General features: G+C 32.4%; 3 protein-coding genes across 3 annotated transcripts; 1 reads left to right on the top strand and 2 right to left on the bottom strand.

Moving 5' to 3' along the window:
- Positions 1-1581: 1581 nt before the first annotated feature.
- On the bottom strand, positions 1582-2189 carry roh (reduction of Rh1). The gene is made up of 3 exons (XM_088182924.1): positions 2115-2189; positions 1798-1968; positions 1582-1727 (listed from the first exon to the last, which is right to left on the bottom strand). Exons 2-3 carry the CDS (start codon positions 1961-1963, stop codon positions 1654-1656), a joined length of 240 nt encoding a protein of 79 aa, XP_088039050.1. The 5' UTR covers positions 1964-1968; positions 2115-2189; the 3' UTR covers positions 1582-1653.
- Positions 2190-2844: 655 nt separating this feature from the next.
- Positions 2845-16678, top strand: Klp98A (kinesin-like protein 98A). Its single transcript, XM_088181734.1, has 21 exons — positions 2845-2941; positions 3156-3225; positions 3831-3950; positions 4030-4146; positions 4215-4454; positions 4611-4786; positions 4858-5116; positions 5187-5354; positions 5430-5669; positions 5820-6009; positions 6076-6250; positions 6315-6468; positions 6531-6704; positions 6771-6896; positions 7055-7810; positions 7875-7959; positions 11333-11490; positions 11556-12047; positions 12110-12155; positions 12350-12516; positions 14991-16678. Exons 1-21 carry the CDS (start codon positions 2895-2897, stop codon positions 15213-15215), a joined length of 4185 nt encoding a protein of 1394 aa, XP_088037860.1. The 5' UTR covers positions 2845-2894; the 3' UTR covers positions 15216-16678.
- On the bottom strand, positions 16665-17481 carry LOC148238797 (EEF1A lysine methyltransferase 1). Its single transcript, XM_088181766.1, has 3 exons — positions 17329-17481; positions 17107-17257; positions 16665-17041 (listed from the first exon to the last, which is right to left on the bottom strand). The coding sequence occupies exons 1-3, from the start codon at positions 17479-17481 to the stop codon at positions 16698-16700; spliced, it is 648 nt and encodes a 215-aa protein (XP_088037892.1). The 3' UTR covers positions 16665-16697.
- Positions 17482-17516: the final 35 nt, after the last annotated feature.

Raw genomic sequence — 17516 nt, 5'->3', positions numbered from 1 at the left:
TGTTAAATATGCTAAAACAATATTAGCTGTAAAATACTTCAAATTATTAACATATTTCTGATGTAATAATCCGAAATAAGATAAAACAGTGAAAACCTTTCGAATCAAATAATACATATAGACGAATTCCACATTTGGAAGGATTTTTGAGATTGTAAGTAATAAAACAAACTTTACAACTGATTTGTTGATGACGATATTTAGATCAGGCACAAAATATTTTCTAAAAAAATGATCTAAATACAGATCGACTTTTGCAATTCTGTCTCAAATTATTACTAGTTTCATCTACTACAACATACAGCATCCAAAATTTGTATCTCTTAAAAATATCCTGGAAAAATGGAAAGTTACAACTATGAGGAGTAGAAAAATATAATCCTGCATACATTTTGCAGGCAACAATCCAAGAAACGCCTTCATCTCATCAAGGTTAATTTCTGTCCAATCGTTTCATATTGATCTTGAAGATAATATCATGATAGAGATTCTCATATTTGCGTATTTATTTGTTTCACAAATTATTTTGCTAATTAGGTCATCAGTATAAAATAATCAATAGAGTGGATACAATTTAAGAGAACTTTTATCACCTGTCGAATATTGAAATTTAAAAGGCACACTGTCATTATCTGACATTGGAGTGGCGTTACTTAACAATATCTCAAATATTGTTTCTTTGCTGACACTGTCGCTATTATTTAAATCAGATTGCTGCTTCCGATTTAGATCAATAGACCTAATTTCAATATCACTCTTCATTATCCTTGTTGGAAGAGGCAAATTCAAATATGAAATCCTCTCCCTCACTATGAATAGAATAAATATAGTCACAATCATAATATTCAGACATATTCACAAAAAATTCATTCATAATTGAGAAAGATGGCAAGATTGGGTTTATGCCCCTACTATTAGCTCTAAAGTACACTTTATATTTTGAACAAATTTATAGAAATTAAGTATAACAAATAGTGTATAGATAAATAAATTTAAAAATGTCTTTCACAAGATAGTTTCCCTTCATACAAAAATTATATAAACCCGAGAAAACTGTTGGCTTCGAAAAGAAAGCGGCAGCACATCCGGTTTTAGAATTCGTCACATAAAATTCCGACTTACCGTATTCAATGCGTCAAAATGGTAAATTTTTTGATGAAAAATCAGTCTTGAAACTCTCATCTACGACACTGCAAGAACTTGTATGAAATATAAACGTTATATTTCAATTGTTATAATCCGAGTAATAGGAACACATTAAAAACTGAACAAATCTGCGTTTAAGATGTCACTAATATCATATTAACTAAAACAGTTTCATTTTAACCCTTTGACTGCGGATAGCATCTATAGGTGCCATCAAGAAAATTATTGAAGTATAATATTTAAAGAATTTATGGCATAAATAGATACTGCCTTTTTTTTATTACTTTTATAATTTATCCTACAAGAGTTGAAACAGCCTCTTCTTAAACATAAATTATTTTTTTGTGTGTAATGTGATCCACAGTTTGAGTGAATTTGACTAATAAAAAAAGTATTAGGCAAATATATTGAAAGGATTTAAGATTAAAAAACAACATATGCTACTAAATTGTTTATTTTATTTTATTACATATTGCCATCGTTAACATAGTTAACAATTTTGACACTTCAATGATGGGCATGCTCAGCAGCTTCCTTCGCTTTAATCTTTTCATAGGCTGCTATATTTGCAGGAGAGTTGACTACACAAAAAACAACAAAATATGATAAAACATTAAGAAAAACATGATATGTATTTTAGAAGTTACGTACCGAGCTTGTGAATCTTGTAAAATAAGGGTACAGTCAAACCGACCGATATAACGTAAAGCTTAAAGAAGCGATGCGACCAATACAACTTGTAAGGAAACTGAGCGAGCTTCGCCGTGTACGTATACGGGTACTTCATCGGCCTGCCGGTCGGTGCTGGGTCCGACATGATTTCTACATTTCATATCATTTTTAGGTTAAGACATTACATAATTTACAAAATCGACAACGACGACCGTCAACGATTTGACGATTTGAGGATGTCAAATCGTCGACTGTTTTATAGGTTGCATTTAAACAGAAATAAGATCCAAAATTACCTAGCGTAGCGTAGAGTATTACGGGAACGGGAAACGGCAGGGATCGACCGCAGCAAGCACCAGTCAGACGAGTACGGTGTTGCCAATCTGCGTTACCGATTTATGTAATAATAATTTTATTGTATTCAAAATATTTTTCACTAAATAAATTATACTTAACAATAGTGTTTATTAGAAACATAAACTTTTTGAAAAATTCTTCTCGATTCGCCATTCTAATATAAAAAAAGAGGGCAAAAATGTTACGGGAAAAACCAGACATATTCTTCATTTTTTCAGAGAAGTACAATTTTTGTTTTTCTAAAATCTTTTAAAAAATGTCAATTTTTTAAGATTGTAACAATAAAAGCAATTTCAAAGAAAGTAAGCATTACTAGCTTATGAAAAAAGTCTTTAAGTGGAAACTGGAATGCTTTTAATTTATACAAATAATGTTTTTATTATATGTATATAAATTAATATAGTATTGCTTTATAATTTAATTCCTTGCGATTAGAACTTTCAAAAAGCACACACAATAAAAAATGTAGTAATGGAGAATTATATTCAAAGGAGTTTATATATAATCATTTATTCAAATAAAAATAATAATAATATGTGTAGATTAAAAATAAAAATTGTTTTATATCTATTTGACTTATATATTGCTTTAATTAGTTATTTAAATAAAAAAAATTAGCACACGTATCGAGTTAATAGACGCCAATAAAGCGATTTCGGCCAAATGATTGTTTGAAGGGTGTCCTGTCATGCAAACAGGAGTCTCTCGAAGGATACGGGATGGCGTCTCTAAAAGTCGCCGTGAGGGTCCGTCCCTTCAATCAAAGGTAACAAAGTAACCTTCGCGTCTTCGTCTTTCAACAGATGACAATTTGCATTGCAAAATAAAGCCATTATGCACAGTGCGAGTACAGTTAACTATTGTACGAATTTACGCGTTAGTGTTTTCGACGCGATTCATTTAATTCGTTACTTTGCCAAATTCTACGTACACGTATTTAATAGTATAGTCTATGACTTATGGTGTCTAAATTTTTTTAGGGAGATAGATATGCAGGCAAAATTAATTGTACAAATGGACGGAAAGAAAACGAGACTTCATATGTCAAAGGTAATTATTAAATTAAAGTATTACTAGTATATAATTTATAATTAACCTAACTACAGTTTGAAATATGTACTCAGTTCAGTTATATTGTCTTAATAAATGTTAAAATTAAATCTGATGGCGACAGAAATATGCAATATGTTAAACTTTTCATTAAATTGGGAAAAACTATTTAATTTTGTATTGGAAATTTTTGACATTTCATATCTATGTAAAATAATTTAATTAAAAAAAAACTATAGTTCATATAATTCATTTCGTGCCTTGACATCTTGACTTGAGTTTAATTCGTTATGTGACGGAGCTCTTAAATCAAATTACTCGCATGTCAAATCAATTTTCCCCATTGAAATGAATTGAAATGCAAATTTAAAAAAAAAAAAATTAACCTTATCTCGAAATACTCAGTCAAGTTACTCGTAAGCCAAGGTGTATTATATATATAATAAAAAATAAAATACGTTAGTAGCTCCTGAAGCAAATTTCATACAACTCGTTAAAAAAATGTATCTGATTCTCTCTTTAACGATTGTCGGATCTCGGCAACAAAGGGCTAAAATAAATTACGGTTACCGTTCTTACAATATGTTTTTATAATATTCACGCAGAATCCTGGAAATATTGAAGGTCAACGCGACATCGGTAGAGAGAGGCATAAAGACTTCACGTTTGATCATTCTTACTGGTCTTATGATAAGAACGATGAACACTTTACATCACAAGAACAGGTGTTATATTCAAAAAATATAAAAGCTCTTTTCAAATCAAGATAATCGATTGAACTAAAATTATATTATAAACTAATAGGTATTCGCCGATTTGGGCGTGGACGTTATCGACAGTGCATTCGAAGGATACAACGCCTGTGTTTTCGCATACGGTCAAACCGGTAGTGGAAAGACTTTCACCATGATGGGCTCAATGGTAATAATTATACTAATGTTCTTCTGCTCTTCTAGGACATATAATATATACATTTACCTTTCGTTCAGGAATGTCAAGGTTTGATACCTCGCATTTGCCAAAATTTATTCGCAAGAGTCGCAGCAGGAAAGGAAAACGGCGCTTCTTATCGGACCGAAGTTAGTTACTTGGAAATTTACAACGAACGGGTTAAAGACCTGTTGAGTGGCGAAATGAGTCACTCGCTCAAAGTCAGAGAACATCCGCGATTAGGACCGTACGTTCAAGATCTATCGAAGCATTTAGTATCTGACTATGATGATATACAGGTATATTAATTTTAAAAAAAGTGTCACAAATTTTGTATAAAATTACATTTATTTTTAAAAAATCATATTTTTTTTGAAAAAAATATTCAATCTTGCTTTCGAAATCTCATTTTTATGATCAGAATTAATACTTATTGATGATGGATAAAATTTTAGGAATGCATGCATAGGGGTAATTTGCAACGTACTACTGCATCCACTCAAATGAACGACGTATCGAGTAGATCTCACGCTATATTTACAATTACGTTTGTTCAGGCTGTTTTTTTACAACATAATAATATGCCTAGTGAGACAGTTTCTAAAGTCCATCTTGTAGATTTGGCTGGAAGGTTTTTAATCATCTGTATATCTATGATGTATATAAGTTTTTGCCTATTTAATCAAAGGTTTTTTTTAACAGCGAACGAGCAGATGCTACCGGTGCGACCGGTCAAAGACTCGTAGAAGGTGCTCATATCAATAAGTCGCTCGTCACACTCGGCTCTGTGATATCCGCTTTAGCCGAATCTTCACTTTTACAAAACAACAACGGTGCTAACAGTTCTCAAAAAAATGGAAAAAATACTAAAAATGTATTTATTCCATACCGTGATTCGGTATTGACGTGGTTATTGAAAGACTCGCTCGGAGGAAATTCGAAAACTATCATGATTGCTGCTGTGAGTGCAATTTTATTGATTTATCTCTTAAATAAAATAGCTGGATTATGTAAGGATATTATAAATTTAGATATCGCCCGCTGATTGCAATTATGGTGAAACTCTTTCGACTCTCCGTTATGCCAACAGAGCTAAGAACATCATAAACAAGCCCACAATCAACGAAGATCCAAACGTAAAACTCATCAGAGAACTTCGAGAAGAAATTGATAAATTGCGATCGCAAATAGGATTACATGTAGTAGTGTTTTTTCAATATGCAACTATCTAATGTAAATCGTTACTAGTTTTGTTTTATAATATATTATTTCAGCATTCGATTGACAACGAACCGCAAGTTCTCGCGACATTGCAAAGAAAAGAAGCCCAGGAGAAGGTTCTTACAGAAAAGTGGAACGAAAAATGGAGAGAGACTCAGCAGATCCTTCACGAGCAAAAAGCGTTGGGTCTCAGAAAAAGCGGATTGGGCGTCGTTCTCGATTCGGATATGCCTCATCTTGTTGGAATAGATGATAATTTACTATCAACTGGTGTTACGTTATATCATTTAAAAGTGAGATACTAGTTTATTTTTATTTACAGTATCCACTTCCTTTCATTTATCATCCTTATTTATTGTAAAGCTTAAAAATTGGCATTTCACCTTTTTGAACTCATTGCTAGGTTCTTGAATAATTTTACTAAGACATTTATGTTTAATTAGGAAGGAGAAACATTGATTGGAAGCGAAGAATGCGAAACAGTTCCAGATATAATTTTAACCGGTGGAGGAGTACTAGCCGATCATTGCAAAATTAAATTATATGACGGCGTCGCAACTATATATCCAAATCCAAACGCTCAATGTTGGTTAAATACTGTCTTAATAGATAAGCCATCTAAATTGAGTCAAGGTATATTTTATTTATAAATATATAACGATGTATTAACCTAAAAGTTTTTTTTTTAATATTTAATAGGATGTATACTATTATTGGGCCGAACAAATATGTTTCGATATAACGATCCTGCAGAAGCGGCCAAGTTACGCAAAGAAGGTAGCACGTCCATGATGAATCTATCGAGGTTATCTTTGCTGAGTTGGTCCACAACAGATCTGGCGACGAGTACTGAAAATCTTGCTTCGGTCGTTGGGTAAGTCATATTATGATTTTATATGGTTATGAAGAGGATATATTGATTCTTGATAAATTAACAGCGATATCGAGTCTGATAGAGTCGACGATATTGAAGCGCAGCGCTTAGAGCTGATGAAGGAGAGGGAAGTGTTTCAACAAGAACAGGAAGAAAGGGAGAGACAGTGGCACATGGAAAAGGAACAACTGCAGGAAGCCCAAAAGAGATTAGACGCTGTAATATTTTTATTTTTTATTTTTTTATAAAGAAGGTGTATTATTTTAATGTGTGATTACAGGAAAGACAACAGATGGAAAAGGAATTTGCATCGCAGTGTCGACAGTTGTCCTCGGATTGGCAAGCACTAGAAAAAGGATGGGGTGCTGGACGACAGGCGCTTAAAGAACGGCAATTGGAATTGCACGGTCGCCAAAAAAAATTGTTGTCATTGAAAGAAAACCATCAACAAATGGTATTATTTTAAATATAAATATTTATTTGCTGCAATTTTTATTTTTTTTTATTTTAAAATCCAAAGGTCGATTGTGAATTTAATCATGCTTCGACCGTTAGATGTGAAATTGAAGTAAAACGTAAAGAACTGGAAGCTATAGTGTTAAAAAAAATTAATGAACTAAAAGAGAAAGGATATGATATACCGGAAGTAAGATAATTTTATAAAAATGGCAAAACCACAATTTACTTACGTACTGATAATTTTATAAAAATAACTTTGTTGATGAATTGTCGTTTTGCCTTTATATGTATTTTATTTTTATTTATAAATATACGTATATCAATGATTTATTACTATTGCAATAGATACCCACGCCGAATCCGGATGGTTCTCATGGATCTGAAAACACGGAATCTCTGTTACAAGTACTCCATAAAATTGATTCCGAAGCATCACTAGCTATAAAAGATTTAGTCAATCTTCACAAAAAGGAGCTCTTGTCGCTCGAACAAGAATTGCAAACGAGAGTTGCAAGCTTAGCATCGCACCGATCCAAAGTGCAACAGTTGGATTCGGAGTTGAATTTATTGACGTTACAAGAAGCTGGGATTCAACAAACGTTGTTAGAAACAACCGACGAAGAAGATGTACCTATAAAAGAGTCTTGTAACAAAGACAGCACCGGATCGGATACATTAGAAGCGTCCGATTGTGAAAAAGGTGACTCGCTAGAAAAAGAAGATATAAACGAGAGAAAAAAGTTGATGAGTTTAGATTTGACTCCTCTTCAAATTACCGATTCCGCTCTGACCACTTGCGACACCTACCATACGGCTAATTCCTCTTGCTCTTTTGACACGATCAACGATCCTAAATCGTTGCCGTTGGACTCTAATGCTATCAGCGTGAGTTCAAATGCTGAGAGTTTGACGCCCGACATTAGCAATCATATGGCTTCTAGCGGTTACGGCGAGGGAATGGTATCGAGCGTCGCGAGCGATATTGAATTCAACGATAATATCAATAACAAAGTCAGTATGTCAACGCCGAGGATTAAGTCGAAACACACGCCTTGCTTAGACGACAGTGACGAAATGTCAAGCACCGAAGACTATAATAAAGTATGCTTTTAATGTTATATGTGTTGGATTATATATGATACATATTGTTCTAATTGAATTTTAGATATCTAAAAATTTTTCATCAACTCAAAACGAGAAGCTCTCACCGGAAGATCGTCATAATAGAGCCAAGATGAGGCGAAAACTTGGTAATATTTTATTTTAATACATCAACACTTAATTGACGGGTCAGATAGTTCTCACCCGTTACATTTGCCGATGGTAATCTACGGGATAGGTAGAATCTCTGATGCTTATTGACGGTACATGTAGTATCTACCCTGAAAAAATAAAGCTTGTTGTGCTGCCATCTCTAGAATGAACGTTTGTACTATATGAAAAAAATATTATGACTATTTTTTCCAAAGCATCTTTAACAGCTTAACGACCGGTATTTATTTGCCGAACTTTGCTTGGTGGCGGGGCGATCTCACGGAAAAATGGCAAACAATTATGTTTTTCAGTAAATTCCCTATAACTTGTAAACTAATTAAGATATTGTATTCAAATTTAATATGTAGCTTCCTTATGATTTTTCGCATAAATACCTGTCAAGTACGTCATTTAACCAGTGTTTCTAAACCTGTGGGTCCGATTTGTTTGAAATAATAGTTTCAAAAACAAATTTATATCATTGGCAAACATCTTACAAATACAAAGTAAGTGAGACTCTTCAATAGATTAGTATTAATTACCTGATTTTTTATCACTTTTTAAATTTAAAAATAAAAATTTTGATTTGTTATTTCTGGGCCACCATGTCTGACCATTTGTATGCCCATACTCACGAAATAAATTTACGGTACACTTCACTAAAAATATTTTGCTTATTGCACTTAAATAAATTAAAAGTAACATGTATGCTTTCAATATATTTTATATTCATCATTTTCATTCTTTCGATAATAATAATTTGGTATTATATAGGTGATATAAACAAAAAACCAAACATAAATTCTCAGAACAGTTTCTTTCTAATTATATTGTATGCTTTGAGCGAAGGCCAACACCCATTTCTAAAAGGTTCATTGTTGACAATTTACTACCTGCACTTGCGATAGATAGATTGGCTCTAATCTTAGGAAAGATATTTTCTACTTAATTTTGTATTGGTTATTTACATGAAACACAAGTTAGATCAGCCCACAATATTCGCATACACTACAAGGTGTTTAGCAATTCACAAAAATATTATGATAATATTTTATTTAAGAAATTATTATTAAAAAAAATAGTTTACGATTTTATCTAATGTTATTGTTAATTTATTATTCTTAATCTTATAACACATCTAAGCACTATATTTTTTACCAGCTTAACGCCCGGCGTTTTTTGCCGAACTTTCCTTGGTGGCCGGGAGATTTCGCGGAATAATAGAAAAAAATTACCTTTTTTAGTAAATTCCCTATAACTTGTAAACCAAATAATATATTTTATCGAAATTTAATTTGTAGCTTCCTTATGATTTTTTGCATAAATATATTGTAATTACGTCATTTAACTAGTGTTTCTAAATCTGTGGGCCGCATAATTAAGTGATATAACGAAAAAAAACTTGTTTACAAATATAATATTAAATATTTACTATAAATTACAATCAATGTTATTCTAAAAGGGTAAATTGCCACTACCTGTCCCGTCTTATCAGTATACCTTGTGCATACCTTTTAAGAATTCATCTATTAGGGTATATGACACTTTTTTTATTGTGGAATTCCCAAATTCGGGAATTCCACACAGATAAAAAAATGCATTTTAAATCGAAGTAATGCAGTATATTTAGTGTCTTCTAAACTATCGGTCGAAACGTATCGCGAAAATTGCTCTTCTCTCTGTGATCTTTTGTGATTGTGATTTTGATTTAAAAATTTTATTTTCAATCACGGCAAAATGGACGAAAGAAATTAAACCTTTTTGGAAAATTTTGAAAGTGATTGTGAACATAGTATGTGTGCGAAAGTAATTCTAATTCAAGTGTACGTGAACATAGACCGCGTGTGGCAAATTTGCACTTATCCAGTTCATTTTCTTCATAATGACAAATGTTTTTACACGTATCACTCAGTGTAATTATGAAAATAAATGTGTTCGAAACAGTTGTACGCAGAAAATGGACGCCAAAAAATTTAGTGAGTGCAAATTATTATTTATTATAAATGGATATTTTTTATAAATCGTTAATACAAAAAAGAAGCATTTAAACATACATGTTATTAATTTAATTATGACATTTTTAAGCTAATGTGGTGCTCAAAAAAAATCGTGCACTAATCAACGTTGTCAAATTTCAAAAATTTCTTTAATGATTATTTAACTATTTTTGTAAATACGCAATTCACTGTTTTTATTATTATTAACTAACTTTTACTACAAATTATCACTTATTAATAACAACAACAATAAATAAAAATATAATATTCCATAATGCAAAAAATATGGTCACTGTAAGTGGGAGCGGCTTGGAGAACCGTTACCAAACAACTCACTAGCCAAAAAATATTAGAATATAACAAACTAAAATAGGCGACGACTCGTTGCATTGCGACGCAGTGGGATAAAACGACTCTTTTTACGAAAAATTAAAGTAAAATATAATTTATTTTATATCTTATATTAGGTAGAAATAGTATACTACCATCTCGCATTATAATACAGGGGTAAACTGTATTGTATTATAGTGTATTTTTAATAAAAAGAAGACGCAGGACGCATGGGCGAGTCCTCGGCCGCTGCAAAAGGTTCTTTCAGGACTCTTGGGTGAGTCCTCGGTCGTTAAGCTGTTAATGTAAACATATGTACATGAAGGACACCATAAATTTTTTGGCTTGACAGAACCATAAATTTTATTTGACTCTGACCCATTGACGTCTGAAATTTGAAATGCTAATAAATTTATTTTTTATAAAAATAATCACATTTTTTATGTAATTTAATTAGATTTCATTAATGATTTTACGCAACCCACATATTGAATACTTTAACTTTGCGTTGCATGAAATATTCGCAAACTGCCATTGCAACTTGCAACTGCCCATTGTTATGCTGCAGGCGGCGAAAAAACAACTTGTTGATTAAACATTAAGATCTATTTATAGAGATGATATATAACAATAGAATCCAAAAATTTAAATTCTTGCCCACTTAACACTTGCAGGTAAATAAACTATTGCATTGGACAAAGGTTGTTAAAAATTTTAACTGTTTGCCAAAAAAAAACTTGCTACGTGTCGAGTTATTTGTTTTACCATATTTGGGATTTCAAAGCTTCGAGATGTCCCTGAAAGTATTGTAAATGACTTGGGTGGTATCTTTTGGTGAGATATCACCCTTGATCGAACAAAGATATTTAAATTTTATCTCGTGGTGAAAATATATGTTTTTTTTTTATATTGAATTAGTATCATTCATTACATGTAGCTTCAAAGTAATCCTTCAATTTACCTAATACATACTTGAATCAAATGTTTGATCTAAAATTTATCTTGGAACTATTCTACAATACAACAAATATTATTATTGCAGGTGAAATGAGCAGATCCGCATCCGGTAAACACATAACTGAAGCCGACGCTTTACGAGCAATGCAACGTCTATGTCAAAAAGTAGCCACTCAAAAGATGCTCGTAATATCAAGTCTCGAAAACGAGTGTTCCAAAGAAGAACTGAACAATCAAATAACGGCAAGAACCTTTTACACCAAATCACAATCGACAATACAACAATATTAATCGTCCATTTAACTCAGGTACTGCAAGAGTTACAGCGCAAGTACATAAAGCTGGAGATGGCTTTGCAATATTCCAACTTTGACAATCGCAACTCGAACAGATCTCGCTCGATCATGGTCACGCCCATCCACGAAACGCCGCTTGTCGGCAGTGACGGCGAGCTAACTGAAAATTTGCTGTCCGACGATGCACTCACCGATGACGCGTCAAACGAGGAGAAGTTTTCCACCGGTAGAACCACCGTTCTACGAGTCGTGAAGAGCGATCCTTTGCAAAATCACTTGAGAGATCTGGAAATCGAAGGTTCAGATAACGTGTCTACATCCAACGACGAATTGGTCATTAGCGAATCGGACGCTTGCGATCGCAGCGTATGGTCCAATAGCGAAGAACTGTCAAAGATTTTGGGTCATAGGCATAATTTGAAAGTCGGAAGCATGTTTGATTCGAGACATAATTTAATGACTGATTTTCACAGTATTAGGGAGAGTCAAAATCCACTGGTTACGGTAATTAGTTTTATACTATTTTTTGTATAGAAGTATAATAATGTACTTTTTTTTATTTATAGACATCTTTCGATGGTGCCAGTTGGTTATCGCAACCATCAGTGCTTGGTATGACTATTTTTTTTATGGGTATATATAGTAATATATTTGTAGTTATGCTTCATGATAATTAGTCTTTAATACAAATGTGAATGTAAAATTTACGATTAGATGGAATAATTCCATAATTAAATTCAAAGAAAGTTTTTTTCTACGATTAGCTGTGAAATATTCCTTTATTAATATGGATTTACATTTTTCAGAACAATGCATATCCATTCCATGTTTCGTAACCAGAGGAGCTGGAAAGTCCACCCACTATGAATACGAAGTTAGAATCGAACTGGAAGACGAAAGATGGGTTTTGTTAAGAAGATATAGAAGATTTAGAGAATTATATATAAACATGAAGACAACATATGGAGCACAGGTAAGCTAATACATATAATTTCATTTTAATCATCATTATCTTCATCCTGGCGCTACAGCCCAACATTTGACAATTTAAACACACGTGATTATTGACAGCTGTCGGATCTACAGTGCTGCCAATATAGGAAACTCGAATTAGATCACCCATTATATATGTATATTCAAAATTTTTATTGTTAATACATCTTCCAAGCCTATTTCGCAAAAATTTGTTCTAGACACTTTTTTTTCAATTTATTGTATAGAATTAATCAAACACATTCATTTTTATAGAATGACTTTAATTTTAATTGTTTTTTTACAAAAAAATGCTTTCGTTATTATCTTGTGGTTTGGCGCTTCCGAAATAGAATGTAAATTATAACGCCCCACAATGAATGTTTGCATTTTGCCGATAATACTATAGCAACAGAAGATCGGTTATATAAAATCAGACTAGTTCTAGACTATTTCAATAACATTATCTGTGACAACTATGTACCTGATACAAACTTATGCATTGATGGCTATTCTTCAGGCAATACATTAAAAACAAAAAGCATAAATATAGAGCAAAACTTTACGAGTTACACAAATCCAATGAAATGGTTTTGAAAATTCAAATTTATTGTGGTAAATCAGAAGCTGTTGTTTACAAAGATGTATACGCTTCCCAAATAGTCTTGCAATTGATGAATGAAATTTTAGATAAGGGGTATGTGTTATACATAGACAATTTTTACAATTCACTTGCATGACATGTAGAAAAACCTATATTTGTAAAGCTATATCTAAAACTAGTTATAATTTTAGAACTTTCATTAGATCGAGTACAAAATACAAACTAAGCCAACTCAACTCTCGGGAGAAAATAATCAAAGAAGAAGTACAGAAAATCGTCGCATCTCAAATATTATTCTATAGTTTGTCTACACTTAAATATTACAATATATTTTTAAATATGATAGCTATTCTTACCGATATAACTATGGAATTCCGATATGAGAGTATTGGTCAAAGTAATTTCAAACCGAATTTTGGTCAATTATCACTTCTCAGAAGTCGAAAACTCACATTAAAAGCAATAATAATTCAGCGGCGATGCCGACACGATTTTATTGCTTTTGATGTGAATTTTTGACTTCTGAGAAGGGATAATCGTTTTTTGCGCTCTCCTTTTTGTCTAAATTCGGTTTAGATATATTTCATTCAATTCTCACTTATTATATGTCGTAATATTGTTATAAAACGTCTTAATATAAACTCTAGATCAGTGCTCTTCAACCTTTTAACATCCGCGGTCCGGCGAAAATGGGAAAAATATTTCACGGACCGGCGTCAACCCAAAATAAAAACCAACGTTAGATAGAATATTATTTATTTAATCTAATGCTATAAAATTACAACTTTTTGTTAGTGCGACATCTGCTGCTGCTTTTTTGCAAGCGAATTTGATATATAATACGTGGTTGTAGCGTTGTTTTTGAGAGAGGAAGCACTGAACTAACATCCAATCGACTCCTTTATTTTGTTTTTATTATTGACATAGATGTAAAAGTCTTTTCACACAAATATGAAGTTGAAAAAACAACCAAGGCTGTGTCGCACCAGTAGGGGATTCCCCAAATCTTGTATTCCCCCGAATCGGGTGAAAGTTTGCACGGACCGGCAATAATTTCTTGCGGACCGGGACCAGGCCACCAGGTTGAAGACCACTGCTCTAGATAACCGAGTGTTTCCACTGTGCCGGCGATAGGGCGCTATTTTAGTCGAAAGCTTTTTTAAAATCAGTATATATGCCGTCTACTTGTTTTTCCACAAGAAATTTTGTCACTGTTTTGGTGAAAGACAGTAAAACGAGCGGGATGAAAACCATGTTGACAAAAGTGATGAAAAACATAACTATGGATAATTATTTTAAATTATTTACCTGGAGCTATATATAGTTTTTGATGCACAATTTGTCATTCTTTTTATGAATAGAGGTGATTTTTGTGCATTTCTAAAGATCAGGAAATGAGACTGATTTTGCAACTTTTAGAAATTAAATCGGAAACCAAGTAAGGCCCAAAAGAACTTCAACTTCTTAAAGCCATATTTGAAATCTGGGCTCTCAATTTCCTTGATAGTCAATACTGAAGACTAAGTACAATAAGAAGGAAACAGCCGAAGGCGAAAATGATTGCTTAAAAACAATGGAAATAATGCGCAAAACCCTCTGAACGTATTATAAAGATGTGTTTTAGTGTTTCTCGATATAATGCTTTAGATTGCTCCACAATCTTTTCAAACTCACTGCATACCAAAACTCTTCCCAAAATTCACAGCACACAATCTATAAATTTTATAATTGTAGGACTAAACTGTTGCTAAAACAAGAATGAATACTTTTCTAACTATATACCCTTCGGCAGAAACTAATCTCATATAAATCTTGTTTTAGCAATGACAGTTTCAGTTTTACATAATTATCACTCTTTTTTATCTTTACAGGTTTCAAATATTCCGTTTCCGCCCCGTCACCTTTGGAGCTCGGAATCGTTGGCGCGCGTGCGTCGTTGTCATTTGGAAAAGTTCCTCAGGACGTTGTTGAGAGTCTGTTCAAGTGATAAAAAGTGTCCTTTTCACGCGCAGCCGCTGACCAAAGAAACGTTGATTCAATTTTCGCAATTTTTTCTCAAGGGAGTGTTCGAGAGTGGAAAATGCGGCACCGGATGATCTTCGTGGTGTGATCTAGTATTTTTACTCTCCAACGAAGTTACGAGCCTTATTTCACCAATAACTCGTGTGCCTTCTCGCAGCGTATAATAAAATATTAAAGAAAAGTGTGAATGTTTTTGAACAATCTGATTGAGATCTCATAGTTTTTTTTTAATAGAACGTCGGTTCACATTGAGCCACTTTTAATATAAATTTACCAGTGAAGTTTTATGAAATTATTGAGCGACATGATATATTGAGTTAGATATTATGAATTTGATCTAATCATACCAATGATAAATTATATATACATTATACATATTAAAATATAAAAAAGATATTTTCCTATTTTTTAAAAATAAGATCATCATTGCTTATAATTGTGAGGGTTTGCAACTTTGGTCAAAATATATTTTTTTCACTCGTGATATCATTATGCTTATTTTATAGCGTATTATCTATTTAAGTTAAAAGCATGTGTTGTTAAGTATAAATATGTATTTTTAATATGGGGTTGATACATGTATCGTCATAAATATGAGGTTACAGAACTAATCCACACTCAAATGATAAAATATGAATTTATTTTATACACAAATTTATTTTTATCATAAACATGTTCAATCGAATGTAATACTCATATATTATTTATTTTATTATATTATCAATTAAATATTATGATGATAATAAAAATATCCGTTCATGAAAATATGTTATGACATATTTTCAGTATTATATTAACGTTAAAAATATATTTTTAAAGAAAATGTTTGCATTGATATGTATGTACAACAAACATTGATCCAGAGGCCACCCGTGTCTTATTGAAATGTATTACTTTAGCAATACACTTTTGGGCATTATACGTTATAATTGTGTACAAGTGTTCATTATACATAAATTGTGAAATGTCCATGAATTTTAAAATAATAATTTCGTATTTGTAAGCGCTCCGTTTACACCGCAATTAATTTTTGTGTGCACATTAGCTTCAAAAGCAATAATGTTTCAACCAGCGGAGAACGATTAAACGTTGCGTCTCAGTCGCACGATCGCAAAAACACCGTGCTGATGCATGCGTGTAACAGCAAGGGGACTGGTGTCCCTTGCTCTAATCAGCACGGTCTTTTTGTGATAGTGCGACTGTGACGCAACATTTCACCTGCCGCCGCTAATTTCAACATATCTTAAGTTTGGAATGCTAGTGATAAAGTTTCAACATAGTTTACCTATTGAATTTGTGCCTTGTCAGTGCGTCGAATGTGTTATCAGCTGTTGTTAATTTATATATAAATATATAGTTAAAGCTTCGTTTAATCTTAGTGTAAATTAACACTTTGTTACCGCATATTTATGCAATTATTATTTTTATTTTTTTTTTGAATCGTTTTCTTTACACTCGTATTTAAAAATGAAAACAATAACAATGTAAACGGATTTTAAATGGTGCTGATGGATAATATAAACTATCGAAGATAAAAGTGGTTTTATTTATTTATATCAACAAATAACATTTTCGAATTCGAAATTTAAATAGCACGAAAATTCGTTGGCTAAGTTGTTCTTGTGCTTCGGTTTAAACTTTGACATCTTAACGTCCAACAGTTTTGTGGCTAGATCGCTCATGATAGTTCCGGTGCATAACATAATTTTTTCTTTAGCCAGCATCTTTATGGTTTCCGTCGTCTTCGTAAGACATTCCTCTGATAAAAATGGTGGATCAGCTATTACGAGGTCGAAGGACTTTGACAACTCTTTGGGAAGATTCAGCGGATCGTTGAAATCATAATAAATAAAATCAGAACCGTAAACAGCAAATCTTCGATCGAATTCTAAAAGTGTGACTAAAAAGCAACGATTATTATACAAATACATCGGATTCATTATACATTATTTAAAAATTGAATACCAGATAAATTTTTATCAACAATTTTTTTAATCGGAGCGAATAAAGTCGGACAGGAAATTAGGCACACTGATCCATTTGTATCGATGTTGTTGATAACAATTTTACTAACTGTGTCTATTGTTTCATCGTCGTACCAAAACTGGCTCAATTGCTATATTTTAAATATAAATAGAAACATATACACTTTCATCGTCTATAATATTTAGTTTTATAAAACCGTACCCAATCTTCATCGAATAGCCTACTTTCTTTTAATTTGTCGTTTTCTATTGAACTATTGAGCAGTTCGTTCCGTTCCTCTCTCTCTGTCAAAAATTGTTGTAAAATCGCCAAAGTATCAGCAGATAAGCTCGGAACATCTTCGTCGTCAGACATATTGTGCAGTCAAACGTAATTGTTTTTCGTTTGAA

The sequence above is a fragment of the Plectrocnemia conspersa genome, unplaced genomic scaffold (genome assembly GCF_051122295.1).
Source record: "Plectrocnemia conspersa isolate PC_06_02 unplaced genomic scaffold, ASM5112229v1 ptg000001l, whole genome shotgun sequence".
In the NCBI taxonomy this organism is placed as follows: Eukaryota; Metazoa; Arthropoda; class Insecta; order Trichoptera; family Polycentropodidae; genus Plectrocnemia; species Plectrocnemia conspersa.
This window is presented reverse-complemented; position numbering and strand designations above follow the sequence as displayed.